Below are 16,487 nucleotides of genomic sequence, written 5' to 3' on the forward strand. Positions count from 1 at the left end.
TGGGAGGGACTTGACATTGGCAAAGAACAAGGAAGTAAGAATCTGGTTTTAGATAAGGACAAAGTAGTAGACTCAGATATCTTTTTTGTTTGTTTTTTTTTGTTTTTTTTTTGGTTTTTTTTTTTGAGACAGGGTTTCTCTGTATAGCCCTGGCTGTCCTGGAACTCACTTTGTAGACCAGGCTGGCCTCCAACTCAGAAATCCGCCTGCCTCTGCCTCCCGAGTGCTGGGATTAAAGGCGTGAGCCACCACGCCCGGCTTGTTTGTTTTTTTAAGACAGGGTTTCTCTGTGTAGCCCTGGCTGTCCTGGAACTCACTCTGTAGACATGGCTGGCCTTGAACTCAGAAATCTGCCTGCCTCTGCCTCCCAAGTGCTGGGACTAAAAGCTTGTGCCACCATGCCCAGCTGCTAGATATTTTCTATTTAGATTGAGTATATGGTAGAAACCAGGTCTGCCAGCCCAGGACAGCACCACCAATGGGCTGGCAATCTCTGGTTTAGACAATGCCCTACAGATTGATCTCATAAAGGCATTGTGTCAATTGAGGCTTCCTTCTCTCTGGTGACTCTAACTTGTGTCAAAGTGACATAAAAGTAGCCAGCACACAATGTCCTGAGAACTGGAGTTCTCACTTGAGGTCTGGGAATTGAACCCCAGGCCTCTGCAACTGCTCTAACCAGCAGAGCCACCAAGCAGGCTCTACAGCCCTAGCTTTTCTTTTACTAAAGGAAGTGAAACACACCAGGGGTTAAATGAGCTGCTTCTCTTTCCACTGTTTATTATTAATGTACAAAATATACAAAACCAAAAGAAAAACTCCTCAAATCCATTGTGGTTCTAACCCAAGACCCTTCACAAAACCAACCCACTGTTTTCATAGAAAACAACTGATGCCAAGACAGGGGGAGGAGACGACTGGGAAGGGCCCCTACTGCTGAGTCTGCCCAGGAAGCCTCACTGACAGGGCTCCTCATGGGGTAAGGAAGGAGCAGGCCCACTCCCAAAGGCAGTGCATGTAGTGCTTCAGGCCCGCTGTACCCGGCTAAAGTTAATGAAAGCTGGTCTCACGGAGTCTCTAATACCACTGTAGGCAGGAGTGGCCCAACACTACAGGATGCCCCTCAGCCAGATAACAACTTCCATGGATACTGATGTGAATGTGCCATCACTGAACCTAGCAGACCCACGATGACCTGGGAAGTAACAGTTGCAGTCTGTCTTGAGAAAGGACTCAACAGTGACTGGCCCATGTGGGACACAAGTGGGGGTGGTTCCAGAACTCAGCTTCAGCCAGCTTGAGCCCTCAGTGCAGTGCAGTGGGATAGATGGTACCCCTCACCACCCCCTCGCCCTGTGAGGATAATGAGCTTGGCTTGGATGGTTTCCTAAGTGCAGTTGTCCCACTTAGTTCCGTGTGCATGTGGAGAGCAGAGGTCTCCAGAGTGACCAGCTTTAGGTTCTCAGGCAGCAGGGCTAATACTGGAAAGGGTTTGGGGCACAGGGCAAATCTCCTCACAGAGTGAAGCCAGCCGTCTCAGCAGTCCAGCATCTAGAGTGTGTCCAGTCTCTCTCCTCTCCAGACTGGAGGGGACTATGTACATCAATGCACACCAGGAATCAAAAACCCCCAGAAACCCAACCAGGTGGGAACTGAGGGGGCCGGCTCCTCATCAGCTGGGGAAAAGGACAGTGGGCCTCACAGAAGCCATAACCAAGTGGAAGGAGCAAGGCTGCAGTCCACAGGGGTGTGGGTAGGGCAGGCAGGCCTAGGGCAGTGGGGGCCCATTGACCCCTGGGTGGTAGAAGGCACAGTTGTTCTCATAGCGGCAGTTGCCCTTCATCATGAAGTGTCGGCAGACAGGGCGGTTTGACATGTCTGTGGGAACAATGGCAGAATGGTTACAATCACCTAAGAGATCATCATCACCATCCCACCCCAGTCCAGAGCAATGGAGCCAAGTGTTCCATTACACAGTATTGGAGGGTTGATGTGAAGATGGAGGTAGTTACTGCCTTCCTTGTATATAGAGAGCTTTAAGGAGATGGAGCACCTTGTCCTTTGCACCTCCCCCTCTGCCCCTCAGATATGTTGAGGTCCTGCATGTGGGACTTCAGGCATGTCCTCACCTCCTCCATGACTGTGGCCTCCATCATGCCCTCGGTGGCCGCCTCCCCCATGGCCATCATGTCCACGGTGTTCATGAGGTGGTGGCCCTCGATGGTCGTGGCCTCGATGGCTAGGGACATCGTGTGGCCGGTGTCCATGGGGTCCTCCGTGTCCAGGGCCTTCATGGGAACGATGTCCACCACTTCCACCCATGTTCCCTCCAGGGCCATCATGAGAACGATGTCCACTGCCCATGTTCCCTCCAGGGCCATCATGGGAACGATGTCCACTGCCCATGTTCCCTCCAGGTCCTTCATGGGGGCGGTGTCCACCACCTCCAACCATGCCTCCTCCACCAGGACCCCCTCGGCCATTTGGCGGTCCTCCTCCAGAACGACCTCCTCTGGCTCCTCGGAATGGAGGTGGTGGCGGTGGCTCATTTCCTCCTCGACCCCCTCGGCCTCTGTGGTATGGTCCGGGAGCAGGTCCTGGACCCCCACGCATTGGGCCACCTCGCATGGGATCACCTGGGCCATCCCAGAATGGATCACCTCCCCGAGAAGGTGGTGGGGGACCTAAGAGACGTGGACCCACTGGTCCACCAGGGCCTCCATGGGGACCTGTTAGAGAAAAAGAAAAAAAAATCAGTTGTCATAATCTAGCACTGCTGTTTTCTAAGCTGACTCCTAGCTGTTGCCAGGCTGAAATTAAGCCGTAACCCCACTCACTCCTTCTCACGTACCTGGCATGGGCCCTCCAGGACCAGGGGGGAAATGCTGCATACCCTTCGGGCCCCCAGGGCCTCCTGGTGGGAAGCCATTGGCCACAGGACCAGGACCTAGGAGCCCATGTGGCACTGTAAATGAAACAGGAGTAAACCAGTCAGGAGGTAAAGTCTACAAGTACTGCGTGGCTTCCCATAGTGTGCCCAACTATCCTCAGATCCACCTGGCAGAGTACTGCTCTGTCCTGTTGTCCCCTCCCATGGTTTGCCCAGTGGCTGGCTCTGAGGATTAGCCAGCATCTGCGCATCCCCACCCTGCCCAGGCATCCTCCCCAGCCCTGGGGGCTGCTCCCAGGATTACCCAGCATCTGCTTGAGCTTGTCTGAGTAGTCGGGCTGCTTCAGCAGCTCCTCTGAAGGGTGGCTGTTTGGACTGCCCTGTGAGCAAGAGAAACCACAGGTGAGAGTCAGCAACAACTTAGCATGTAAATGCAAGACAGGAGGAAGTGGGATAAGCCAGGCACAGGGTGCAGGCTGTCCCTGCCCAGCCTGGGCTACACAGTGAGCCTCTCTCACAAAATTGAAATCCAACAAGACTGAAGAGAATGTGGGGAGTGTCACGTGAGGAAGAAGACTCACATACCATTATGGAAGTGAGGATCTCCTGAACATTGATGCCGCCTCCTCCAGGGCCCTGGGGACTCTTTCCAGCTCCCATGCTTCCCATAAGATTGGCCAGAACTGGAGGCAGCTTGGAGCCTCCTGCTCCATCAGGTGAGCCACCAGACCCTCCAGGCTCCAGGGTCTCTACATATGGAGTCTCATCCATGGCACACTCCTAAGCACAGACCAGTACAAATCAGGGTTGTAGAAAATAGCACAGCGGCATCCTCCCATTAGCACCCACCACTGCTTCCTACCCACAACAGTGTGACAGCCACTTACCTCATCCAAGGGGATGAGTTTCGGGGGAATGGGTTCATATGGCTCAGGATCAGGCTCATGGGGACTGTCGCAAACACCGCAGGTGAAGGAGAAAGAAGAAAACAAGGGACCACAATCACATTAATTCAGTCCCCTCAAGATGGTGTTTTCTTTCTCTTTTTCTTTTTTTGTTTGACACAAGTTTCTCTGTCTACAGTTCTGGCTGTCCTGAAACTTACTTTGTAGATCATGCTGGCTTTGAACTCACAAGAGACCTGCCTGCCTCTGCCTCTGCCTCTGGAGTGCTGGCATTAAAGGCATTCACCACTGTGCCTGGCTGCCCCCCTAGGCTCTCTGTGGTGCCTCCCTATTTCCCCACCACACAGGCACTGCACACCTCTCCTCACCTCTCCTTGTTCAGGAAGAGTTCCTGAAGGATGCCCTTCTCCCGCTCAGCCTGGATGTATCGCTCCTGGCTGTTGCTTCCTGGGATGACAAGAGGTGAGGGCAGAACCAGAGGCCTGGGACACACCCAGGGCACTTTCTCCTCCATATTGTCATGGCTTAGTCGCCGAGCTGTCTCGAAAGCATGTCGGTCCGACAGTATCTCACGCTTAGCAGCCTCCCCGAAGTCCTTGATCTTGTTCACATTCACTGCAGGGGAGGCAGAAGGCAAGAGGACAGGTAAGTGAGACTGCCCCTGCTCAGATTCCAACCCTGGCATGCAGAGAACTGGCATCTTACCTCGCTCAGTTTCATCCAGTTCAAAGTAGAAATACTCTCTCAGCTTGCCCTCCTCAGGCCAAGTCACAGTTTTCCTCTTTCTGCCCTTGCGAGTCAGCTGGTTGGGATCTCCAGGGCTCTCCACAGGCTTTGCATCCAGAGCTCCTGGCTCTGAAGAGGCTGTAAACAAGACAAGTTTTAGCCACAGATCCAGCCATGCAGAAAAGACCTCAGCCCAGGCTCAGTAAGTTACCTGCATCCATGAGCTCTGGAACTTCAACAGGGGGAACAGGGGTGCCAGGGCGGTCCGTGTCCATGGGCTCAGCAGGTGGTGCAGGCTCTGGGGAGGAAGGTTTGGCTGTGCTCGGCTCAGTGCTTGTTTTCCCTTCAAAAGGGCTGGGCTATTATGAAAGAGAAAGTAACCAATGAGCTGAAAATACACCCAGGGAAATTGAGCTGGATCTTAAATGCCCAACAGTCCCACCTTAGCTCACCCCAGAAGGCAGTCCCTGCTGTCACCTACAACAGCTCCTAGCCTCTGCACCCCATGTACCCTACCAACGAAACTCACCTTGGCAGCAGTTGGCGATAGAACCTTCTTCTTCTTCTTAATTTTGATGCCTGGGACAGGGGCTGAATTGAGAGCATCCAGAAAACCCAGGCCCTCCATAGCTACAGAATGAAAAAGTAGAATTAGAGGAACTGATGCCTCCTTCACAAACCTATGCCTGCAGAGTCCAACCAGAAAGCACAAGTGGGGCCAGTGACCAGGAAGCAATGCTCACACAGGAGACTTCCACTATTCCATCTTTCTTTTGGCAGAAAGCTATGACTTTATAACAATTACAGAATTCACAATTTGTTAAGCAGGCTGCTGAAACCACCACAGAGGGTCCAGCCACGAGGGAGAGCCTGATAAGCTTATCACTTGAGAGGGCACCGATTCTTGCAACTTATCTAACATGACTCTTATGAAAGGTGTACTGGCTAGTTTTGTGTCAACTTGACACAGCTGGAGTTATCACAGAGAAAGCAGCTTCAGTTGGGGAAGTGCCTCCATGAGTTCCAACTGTAAGGCATTTTCTCAATTAGTGATCAAGGGGGAAAGGCCCCTTGTGGGTGGGACCATCTCTGGGCTGGTAGTCTTGGTTCTATAAGAGAGCAGGTTGAGCAAGCCAGGGGAAGCAAGCCAGTAAAGAACATCCCTCCATGGCCTCTGCATCAGCTCCTTTGGTGATGAATAACAGTATGGAAGTGTAAGTCGAATATAACCCTTTCCTCCCCAACTTGCTTCTTGGTCATGCTGTTTGTGCAGGAATAGAAATCCTGACTAAGACAGAAGGGGGGGTTTCAGTACAAAAATCCTAAGATGCTAAGACATCAAAAGCAAAGCAAAAGACGGCACCCCAGGCCTACTCACGCTGTGGAGGGATGATCTTCACTTTGATTTCTTTGGTGGTATTGGGGGTTGTGTTGAGAGGCTTGTATTTCTTCTCTGCAGGTGGGGCAGCATCACCTGGAGCAGCTGTGGCACTGCAGATGCAAAGGAAGAACAGTCAAAAAATCTCCCAATTCCCACTTCTTTCCAAAGGCCCTAGGCTCCTTAGAAACCTACACCAGTGCCCATACCTCTGCCGCTTCAGGGGGATGGGCTTCAGGTTGTACTTGTCTGACACAACCACAGTGCTGGAGTTCTTCTTCACAGGCACCAAAGATGGGGTGTCCAGCTCCAGTCCTGAGGAGAGACATGGTGACTTTAACCCTTACTGTTTCTCCCTGTGGCCACCCTCTCCATGCTCTAGCCTTGAATAAGTGCCTTAGCTTCTCCTTTAGCCTCCTTCCTTCCAAGAGTTTGATATTGCAATCAAACTCCTAGCCTGAGGCACTGACTGTGCATGTGGATGGTCCTGCAAAGCCTAGCTGACAGCCTTACCAGTAGAACGGAACTTGGCATGACTGGGTGCCGTAGTTCTAAGTGACTTGGGCTTCTCTTTCTTCTTCTCTGGGGCTTCCTCAGCCCGGGTCTCAGCTTTCACTTCAGTCAAAGGCCGCTCAGGAAGCGTGGTTCGACTTTTCCCCTCTTCCTTCCTTTTCTTCTTATCTTTCTCTGTTATAGAAAGACAAAGCAGGTAAGCGTCTCATTTGGATAAATAGATCGTCAGAGGTGAAGAACCAGCCTCGAGACACCCAAGGGCTACCTTCTAAGGATAGCACCTGGGTAAAGAGGCCAGAACCTTACCTGCAGGCTGGGTGCTACTCTGGGAGCGGATGACAGCCATCCAGTCACTGACAAGGACTGATGCCAATTTCCGGAGCTCTGAAGGTGAAAGGGGGAGAAAAACTACTTATTTAGCAATAATTTAGTATTTCCAGCAAAAAAATACATAAACATTAAAAAAAAAAAAAACCAAAAAACTCTATTCAAGCGAGAAAGCAGTCTAGAGCCAACTGGGAAGAGATGAGGGAGACAGTGGTAATGAGAGCGTCCTTCCTCTGCCTGGGACATGTCCTCTCAGTTACTAAGGACACTCAAAAGACATCATAAAACTGGAAAATGTCAGTATCCCAAAGAACCAAATATTGAGAATAAAACTAAAAAGGGTAGAAAGCTAGAGTGTAGTTTCCATTTAATGCTTAAGTTCTTTTTTTTTCCTTCTTTTTTTCGAGACAGGGTTTCTCTGGAATTCACTTTGTAGACCAGCCTGGCCTCAAACTCAGAAATTCGCCTGCCTCTGCCCCCCCAGTGCTGGGATTAAAGGTGTGTGCCACCACACCCGGCAATGCTTAAGTTCTTATCCAGCATGCAGGGTACTCCGGCCTTGCTCCCCAGAAACAGATAAACAGCTCTAAAGGCCAGGATTGTGATTTAAAGTAAAGTGGGTCCCTCGCCTGCCTTCAGGGATAGTTCGTCACAGTGAAGAACTCCTGACACATTCATAAGCTCCCCTGATATTAAAGGACTTGGCTGGCCATTTTCATTAAACATAGGGATAAATCTGTATTTTTATCAGAATAGATAAGTCTTGTAAGCTGAGTATCTTGGTTCATGCCTCTAATCCAGTACTCAAAAGGACTGCCATGGATTCACAGCCAGTCCAGCCTCTAAGGCCAGACCAGTTTGAGGCAAACCTGGTCTACCAAGTGAGTTCCAGGTCAGTCAGGGCCATACAAAGGGATGCCACATCAAATAAACAACAGCAAAACCCCACTCCTACAGAAATGTTTCCCAGTAGGCATACTCCATGTGAAAAACAAGTTTCATTTGGAATGGAGAGGGATCATGAGTTGGGCGTGGTGGCGCACACCTTCAGTTCCAGTGCTCTGGAGACAGAGGCAAGTAAGCTCTGAGTTCGAGGCCAGCCTGGCCTGCATAGTGAGTCCCTGGACAGCCAGGGCTATACAGAGAAAGTTTGTCTCTCAGAAAGACACAGAAAAAGGGAGGGAGGGAAGCAGGGCTGAGCAAGCAAAAATGAAAGGACAGCCAGTAAAGGAAGCAGTAAGGCAGCCAGCCGCAGCCTCCGAGCGAGGCCGGGCCAGTCAGGACTCTGACACGCACCTTCATCCTCACTTGACTTGCTGAGCTGCTTCACTAGTTTTGCTGTGTTGTTCTGTGAGAGAAGGAAAGGCAGAAGGGTCAGCAGAGGAATAAGCCGAGCTCACTCAGCATTAACCATCCCACCTCTTGACTGCACAGCCATACTTCAACCTGCTCCAAAACCTGCAAATACTTTATCTTCTGAAAAAGGGTCGATCTTTGTAACCCTGGGTAGCCTGGAGCTCACTATGTAGGTAAGGCAGACCTTGAACCCACAGAAATTCACCTGCCTCTACCTCCCAAGTAGATTAAAGGCATGAGCCACTGGACTTTATTCCCATTATAGAGATGGGAAACTGAGGTTCAGATCTATGAGAAACCACATGCCTAATAACGGAGATAAATCTACAGAGTCCTCCACTTCAAAATGTCCATTTTCCTCTGCTATTCCACCTCACAAATTCCAGATTGCCACCCATCAGGACTGAATGGAGCTTTTCCTCAGCTATGCTAGCCCAAAGAGGAAATGTGGGTAATGAAGCCTGAAGATACCTGCTTGAGATGGTCCACAGTAAGCGGGAGGTGCTGCAGAGTCAGCAGAATCTGCTGTAGGAGAGGAATGTTGTTGGTGGTCTTGGAATAGGTTAGCCAGTTGTTCAGAAGCTTGTAGCCACCGACATCAATAAACCTGTGGGCAGGTGGGAACAGGATATGGTGAGCCTTCCTAGGTTTGAGAACTAGCAAGTCCCCATGCCCAGAGACCAGTCTCCCATCACAGCCTCCAGTCCAGTCACCTGCACTGCACTTACTTGACGAGCACTTCTGGAGCGCGGGTCTGCAGGATTATGTTCAAGTACGTGCATCGACTCACCATCTTTCGTGCCTCCTTCATTAGACTAGGAGAGGAGCAGATAGATAATCTGCTTTGAGTATTACTAGTATTCACATCTCAGAGTCAGGGTCTTATTAGCCCAGGATAGCCTCCCCTCCTGAGAGCTAGGATGACAGGCACAGAGAGGGCACCATGTCAGCTAATCTCCTACAGCATAATCTTAGGAGTCCTGGAGCCCCTGATGATATTCTTTGCTCCAGGATGTAGAGACACCAGATGGCTAGAATTGTGGAATGAATCTAGAGTTATATAAAAACCCAGGGGAGGATAGAAGGTACCCGAGTCACCTGGGAGAGCAGCCCTCCTGTCTCAACACACAGAAACAACTGCCTCCAGGAGGAGTCAGGGTTCACACATTTCCCTTTATAATCTAAGACTGCTTTTCTCTGGAAAAGGTTAAGGATCTCGGAAGGAAATGACATGACCCAAAACCAAGCCAAGGATTCTGTCCTATGCTCCCCTGGTATCACCCCAAGACACTCGGGGTTATGGATCAAACCCCCAGCTTCCATCATGGCCAGCAGCCAAGAGATCACTGCTCTCGTGTTCCAAATGCACTGCTCGAGGCCTCCTCTACTGATAAGGACCCTAAGAAGGGCACAGACTCACCTGAAGATCTTGGAAATCCCATCCACACTCTTCACTTCTCCTTCCCGGGTAAGGAAGCTATCCAGGCCCTTGAGAAGTTCTTTGGGGTCTATGGGACCTGAACCCATGATGGTGGCTTCTGAGGTAAAAGAAAAACAAAACAGGATAAATGGATGGCAAAGATCGCCAGCCCCACTAACTTATCCTCTAATAAATCCCGTCAGCACATTTAAGACTCATGTATGCTCATGTGCACTATTTTCTAGATAAGAAACATCAGATCTGTGCTCACAACATAGCCTTGACAACTTAAAAGTGGGGCTAATCAAGACCCCAATTTTGAGTTACACTTCAAGAGAGTATCAAGGCTAATTAAGACCCATGCAAGCTGCTCACTTCTTCATACGTGTAAGAAGGTCCTGCCCCCAGTTAGCTGCTGGTAATCTGGTGAGGTGAGCAGCTGCAGCTTCCTCAGATAACTAAGATAACCCTAGGAATCTGGGTAAGAACTTAACAATCAGTCATCCTCTCCCCAGAAATCAATTCCCTTTATCTTGGCTGCTTAAGAGTCAATCACAGGTGGGAGAATAAGTCAGCTCAAGTGGTGGATGAGAAAACAGCGGGGCCCTGAGCAGAGCCCTTCCCCGGGGAGCCAAGAGAAGCTCTCGGACTGAAGAGGAGATAGGCAGGCTCTCATGGGCCCTGAATAAGGCTACTCACTGGCCAAACACCAAACAAGTGTTTATTGTTCCAAAGTTCAAGAGAAACTTGGCTTGTGGTTTCAGAAGCAAAGATGCAAACCTGACCCTTTCCTGCCCTCAAGACTCGCCACTCTCCAAGACTCCCAAGAAAAGCCCCAAACTGAGAACCAGAAACTAGGAACCAAAAGTAATAAAGGTAAAGGCAGGGGAAGTGAGACACCACTTCAAACCAGGCTGGGACAGGAGTGAGTTAAACACTACACTCCTTCCATGAATAGGAAGCCACTTCTACAGTTACAGAGAGAGAATTAGAGCTGCTATGGTTCTGACTGGGGGTTTTAAGTCATACTTCTATCAGCACTAGCTTCTGGGAAACAAAAGTACAGGCCTCCTCAGCAGCTGAGATGGCCAGGCCCAAAGGGACAGGAAAAAGGTGAGAGCCCTCTGCATCCTGCACATCACAGAAACAAGGCAGTCCCAAGGGTGAAAAAAAAGTCTTAAACAAAACAAAAATCATTGTATTTCCTACAGATAAGATTCTTACAATATAAATCAGTTTGTTTGTTTTTCCCCCCTCAGACAAACCAGAAAAGTAAGATGTGTAAAAAAGAACTGTTTTCCTGGCTTAGACATGTTTAACCTGGGTAAAGAGGCTGTCAGACAAGAGTGATTCTCCAGATAAAACAAGATAAAAATTTAGAGTTTAAAACAAAAAAAAAGTCAGCTTTAAATGTGGACTTCCTAATAACCCAGGGCAGCAGGCAAGAGCAGCGAGGAGGTGTTGACAAAGGAGGGTGGCAGCAGTCTCTAGAGCAGAGACTACTGCCTGTGGGCTCAACACGGGGAGATGCAGACAAGAAATGCTGAGCACTGAGCAAAACTTGTTAACCTGTTGTCGCCCAATACCCTGGAACCTGAGGTCAGAGGAGAAAAACATTCAACAGTGGAAATGTTTACTAGTTAAGGAGGCAAATCCACTCATGTGTGGCCATCTGTACACAGAGAGAGGAAATCTCTTGTGTCCTCAGTGATCTGCAGAAGCCCCAGGTATATAACAGATCTGTTAAGACTGGCAAAGGGATGAATGGGCCCAAGGTAAAAATACATATACGTAAGCTAGAGTAGAGAGTTTTAAAGTCTTTTATACTCACATAAATCTAACAGAACCCCAAATAAATATGTATGAAATTTGACAAGTCTTGAATTAAACATTACTTCATCCCTCTGACACAGCTGACTAAAACCCAGAGCTAAATAAACATATTTCCTTTGTGCCTCTACCTATGAATGGACTCTAATGTCCCCCCCCCCCCATTCAATGGGCAGACAAGGCAGGAGACAGCCTTTAGAGAAACTGTTACCATTGTACAAAGCTGAGCCATGTCTAGTGCCCTCTGCTGGAAATGGGGCCTTGGTGCTTTAAAATTCCCGCTTATATAAACAATAAAAAGGCACAATAGTCAAGAAAGCTGGGGGACAAAACAGGACTGTTGAGATCTGGTTTCCCACTGTTATGTACACTGGGGAGGATGGCTGAACTTGTCTCCTCACAGTAAAACGTGAATGTTCTCAGTGCCTTTTCTTCAGTATTATTTACTCCTTATAAGGGACCCCAAGTCCTTACAACCTAGGTTTCCATTTTCACAGGCAAACTATAAGGTCTTCCAGTGGGAACAAAGAATCCATCATGCTTGGAGCAGGTCTGTGGTGAAGGCCCAATAATGCTGTGACCACGGTGGGCAGGGACAGCGCTCAAGTATTCCCTGCTCCTGCTCTGGAGTTACAAGTTGAAGAAACTTTCTGTAACCATAAAGAACTCAGGTCATGTTTTCTTTTCTTATTTTTTTTTTGTTAACCAGCTGCTAATGTCCATGAAGGCCACAGACAAAAGGAGACAAGGGAACTTCTCCTGTGATGTGCGCACCTCCACCTTCTAAGTGCTGGGGAATGTTCTACACTTCTTACTAGAGATACTAAATTCCTATCCAACTTCACAGTGAATTTGAGTTGAGGGTTACTTGGTTTAAAATGGTGGGAAAACATCAATCCTGGCTAGTTACTAAACATCTACCACAACTGCATCCTGAATCCGTTCAGAAAACAAGGTCCATGCAAGCCAGGCTACTTTAAAAAAAAAAAAAAAGTCTTTGTTCTGCCCTGGGCTATCTTCCCTCAGTGTCTCAAGAGCTTCCTGTTATGACAGTGATTGGACTGTCTCAGGTGGGTCACCTTGCATGGTGAGGCCCTATGCTTCCCTCACCTTTATTTTGAAAATCTTTTAAACTTCTTAAAGTATTTGGCTTTCAATAAAGACACAAAATTACCACCCTGGCCCTAGAATTCTGGCCACTGTAAGACTCAGGTTCTCCAAGGTCCCCTAGAAATAGAGAGCCTTGCTTTTTTCCATCTCCCACCTAAGACCTTCTTTACTAATCCCCTGCTCACTAGAGATCAGGAGCCCAGTAGGTGGAATATTCAGATCCCAAGGTAGGTGTGTTGCAGAGGCACCTGGCAAACTGCTTAAAAGATAAAAAAGACGTGTGGTAAATAGACATGTGGAAGAGGCCCTCCCATTCAATCAGAAGTCCAAGCAATAATGAGAATCCACACCCAGCAGAAAATGAGCCCTGATGTACCCAAGTCACCGTAGGACAGCAGGACAAAAGGCTTATAAACTCTGTCTAGAAACTCCACACTTCACTCAGGACTTTAAATAAAAAAATGAAAAGTATATGAAGAAACTGTCAAAGACTTGACTTTGAAAAAGCTGGGGAAAGAGATAAAGAACCAGACACCCAATACTGCCCTGGAGGGCGTGGCTCGCAACATGCAGGGCGGCCCCAGCACTCAGCAGGGAGGAAAAGAGGACATTCCTTTCCTCAATGCTTTAACAGAATTTCTTTTTAGGAAGGAAGGAAAAAAGAAATTCGAAAAGGTGGCTCTTTGGGAAAAAGAAAGGTTGTGAAATGTAATACCAGAAATGTTTTGCTTACCAGAAACCGTAGCTTGACTCCCCCTGCCTCGAGTTTAAACTGCAGCCTCCTTTCCTAAAGATTCACTTCTCATCCTAGTGCCAACATACAGGAACTAAGCAACTGCAGGTGATGGCACTGAGCACAAAGAGTTTATCCCCAAACTGAGAGGTGAGAATAAGGATGGTTTACAAGAAAGTCCTACCAGTACCCACCCTCTCCCCAGACTGTTAACAAAGCAACCAATACTCAGGTAGTGTAAGGACCCTTCCTGAGCAGCATGGCACATTGCAGCTCCCTCAGGCCCTGTGTCTTGCCCCAGTCTCTCTAAAGCAGTTGGGGTTGAGCTGTTTTCCACCCCTATCCACTGAAGCACGGAATAGGTCCAAGCAGTTGTGATGAGTGGAAGGTGAAATCAAGGCAATGGGCTTTTAACACAAAACCTAGAGCTACATACACAAGGACTAGGACAGCCTCCATCCCTAGAGCTCATTAAGCTTTTATCCCTGGAAGATTTATCATAAAAGATAAAAGAAACAAGGAAAAAAAAAAAAAACAAACGTATTCTCCCCAACAGCAATCTGCACAGGGAGAGAAGGCATCTGCTTGGGGGCGGAGTTTTCAGAGAGGAAGCAAGCTGATTACATCACCTTTCACGGTGGCTCCACCCCCTTGACCAAGCGTCTAGGGAAGCCCTAAGCTGACTGGCAAAGGAGAAAAACAAAGGAGAGGGACGCCATTTTGTTATGGAGAAGATTCAAACTTTAAAAGGCCGGCCAGATCTGCCTGCCGGTAGCTTTACTTAACACTGTACGGCACTAAGTTAAAAAAACAAAAAACAAACAGAAGCCATCCCTCTGGCCACCACCCTCAACTTAACCTATCTTAAATCAGTTTAAGAGCCTATTACTGAAAATAAAATCAATTAATATACAATTTTCTGCGGGATAAGAATCTGAATTTGCAACTAAAATTCAACTTGCTACTACCGCCGACCACCCCAATCCTCCCTACAAAAGGCAAGTGGTAGGACTTGGACCCCTCAACAAATAGGACCGAGGGGGGGGGGACAGGAGAAAAATGGGTCAAGACACAACCTGCAACGCCGCTTGCAAGACAAAAGGACAAGCAAGGAAAAGTCGCCATATTTGAAGCAGGGAGGAAAAAAATTCTTTTAACGACACAATCTTCTAGAAAGATAGCATTCAAATGCACTAATGGCTTTTAAAATTATACTCCTGAGTTCCACATTCCCAACCTTTCCACCCTCTTAGCTGTATCCACCACCCACTAAAAAGTATCAAGTTAAAATGTTAATCACTTTTGCCTTTAAATAACCTATGCAAGCTGAAACAATCACAAGACATTCTTTACCTCCCCAAATGTTATTGTATGTACTTGTTACTATGATTTTTGCCCTAAATTTAAGTGTCTTGCAATCTTTATTCCTAGATTGCCACCTATTTTAACCACACAATATATCCCAAGCAAATTACATTAAAATAGAGAGGATTTAACAGTCACTTTAAAGACATAGCCAGCTAATATTTCTCTCTGCCCATCTCCTTACCCTGCAATCTTTATGTACAGATTGCTTATTAATCTGGCAAATTGAAAGGCGTTCTGCTTGTCTCACACACAAAGAAGTGGGACTTCTGGGCCACAAGATCCACCATCTTTTGTATGTGAGCTCATTAACCCTTTTGAAGACTGCTAACCAGAGGAAGGTAACCATTCCTCCTCATAATCGCAAAGGCTTATGCTCTGGCAGTCTGGAAATTTGCTGGATTATCAAGGGTTAACCGTCAAAATCCTCACTGGCTGGCCCTCCCTTCACCCTCTCCCTTGCCTGCTCCACAGCAGGGAAGAGGCAGGTGGTAGGGGAGAGAGAACAAAGACTGTTTAGACCCACAGGACCTTTAATGGAGATTTAAGAGACCCGATTGGTCCTTCTCCAGTACTCTACATTTGTTCTATGGTCTCATTTCTTCCTCTCATTATTTTTTGGTTTCACAACGGGAAACGTTGATTTCTTGTTCAAGGCTGGTTTTTGAAAATTCGACACTTACTATCCAATTTTTTTGCGACGTCAGCACCTCGGGCTCAGGGGGGAGGGGTAAAATTTTGGAGGAAAAAAAATAAAGCAACCAACCAGGACCCAAACTCAGTTACTTGTGGGGCCTCATTGGATCAAAAAGTCTCTTTTAAAAAAGTAAAGACCAACTCAGTTTTCATTTCCCCCCCACCCAACTCCATTTAGGGAGAGGGGGTCGTTGAAAAAAAAAGTCTGAGTGGATTCCAAAACGGAAATGCTGGATGAGTGAGATTGGGTGGGTTTGGGCAGGGAAGGTGGTTGATTATTTTTGAAGTTATGTGGTGACGGTCCTTCGGCCACAGATTTCAAGTCCCAAGCAGCGTGGGCTGGTGGGGTGGGCAAGATAGGTGGGGAAGGGCAGAAGACACAAGTGGTTGGGCTGGTGGCTGATTTCCCTTTCCCCCCTCTCAGGATCCTTTCAAGGGTTTAGATGTTGCTGAGGCTTGTTTGTTTTCCTGATGGCCGGCCTGTCTTTCTCCGAGAAAATTCAACCTGGGATAAAAGGAACACAAAAGGAGGAAGGTGTAATCAGTACGGGTCGCCTTTAAACGTTTCAAAGTTGTCGCAGGACGCAGCCGCATTAGAGAAAAACGTGGCTGCCCATTAAATCCGAAACCACCCCGTTTCCCCGGCCCGCTCTCGGCAAAACGTTACCCTCCAAAGCGACGGAGCACCCAAACTTACCTCTAAACGAACCCCAGAATGGCGGCCGCCCGCTCGGGCGGAGTCTTTTATACCCGGCCACCGCCCAACGCACCCTAACGTGATGGAGAACCGCCCTCGCCGCGACACATTGTGCGCGAGGCAAATGCTGATTGGCCAGAGTGCGAGCCCGGACGCCCGCGGATTGGACGTCCCTCCTCCACCTTCCCGAAGCCCCCTTCCCTCGGTTCCCCTCTTCCGTCTCCTTGCTATCACCTCTACGCCAGCGCGTGATCGCCGCGTCCGGCACCTCCCTTTCCTCTGCCTCCACCACTTCCGCTCCGGCGACCAGGGGTTGCCCTCGGTTGGCCGAAAGGACCCGACGCATGCGCATTGGGAGCACCCTGGTCAAAATCGCAATCAAAACTGCTTTCGTGTTAGACACTAACCATGGAATCTAGGATTCATCGTGACTGGTCCGGGAGAAATGCAATTTTGAAGGCTGGTTCAATTGTGACGCAGTTTAAATTCGCGTCTCTCTGTGGACCCCGCCCCTTGACGCTTCCGCCCTTAGACACGTGAG

General features: G+C 48.6%; 1 protein-coding gene across 3 annotated transcripts; it reads right to left on the minus strand.

Annotated features, from left to right (window-relative positions):
- Positions 1-750: 750 nt before the first annotated feature.
- Positions 751-16,435, minus strand: Ppp1r10 (protein phosphatase 1 regulatory subunit 10). 3 transcript variants are annotated; one of them, XM_021150082.3, is made up of 20 exons: positions 16,354-16,435; positions 15,237-15,754; positions 9,516-9,633; positions 8,824-8,910; positions 8,567-8,702; positions 8,036-8,087; positions 6,719-6,796; positions 6,413-6,586; positions 6,109-6,214; positions 5,900-6,012; positions 5,051-5,151; positions 4,733-4,880; positions 4,501-4,659; positions 4,164-4,410; positions 3,778-3,841; positions 3,476-3,670; positions 3,195-3,270; positions 2,852-2,965; positions 2,130-2,729; positions 751-1,878 (listed from the first exon to the last, which is right to left on the minus strand). In XM_021150082.3, the coding sequence occupies exons 3-20, from the start codon at positions 9,620-9,622 to the stop codon at positions 1,769-1,771; spliced, it is 2,667 nt and encodes an 888-aa protein (XP_021005741.2). In that variant the 5' UTR covers positions 9,623-9,633; positions 15,237-15,754; positions 16,354-16,435; the 3' UTR covers positions 751-1,768. The 3 variants fall into 3 exon arrangements, with proteins under 3 accessions (XP_021005741.2, XP_021005740.2, XP_021005739.2); XM_021150081.3 differs by lacking the exon at positions 16,354-16,435 and adding an exon at positions 16,181-16,316; XM_021150080.3 differs by lacking the exon at positions 16,354-16,435 and adding an exon at positions 15,947-16,135.
- Positions 16,436-16,487: the final 52 nt, after the last annotated feature.

Source organism: Mus caroli, unplaced genomic scaffold (genome assembly GCF_978045245.1).
Source record: "Mus caroli unplaced genomic scaffold, Mus_caroli_1 scaffold_18, whole genome shotgun sequence".
Taxonomy (NCBI): Eukaryota; Metazoa; Chordata; class Mammalia; order Rodentia; family Muridae; genus Mus; species Mus caroli.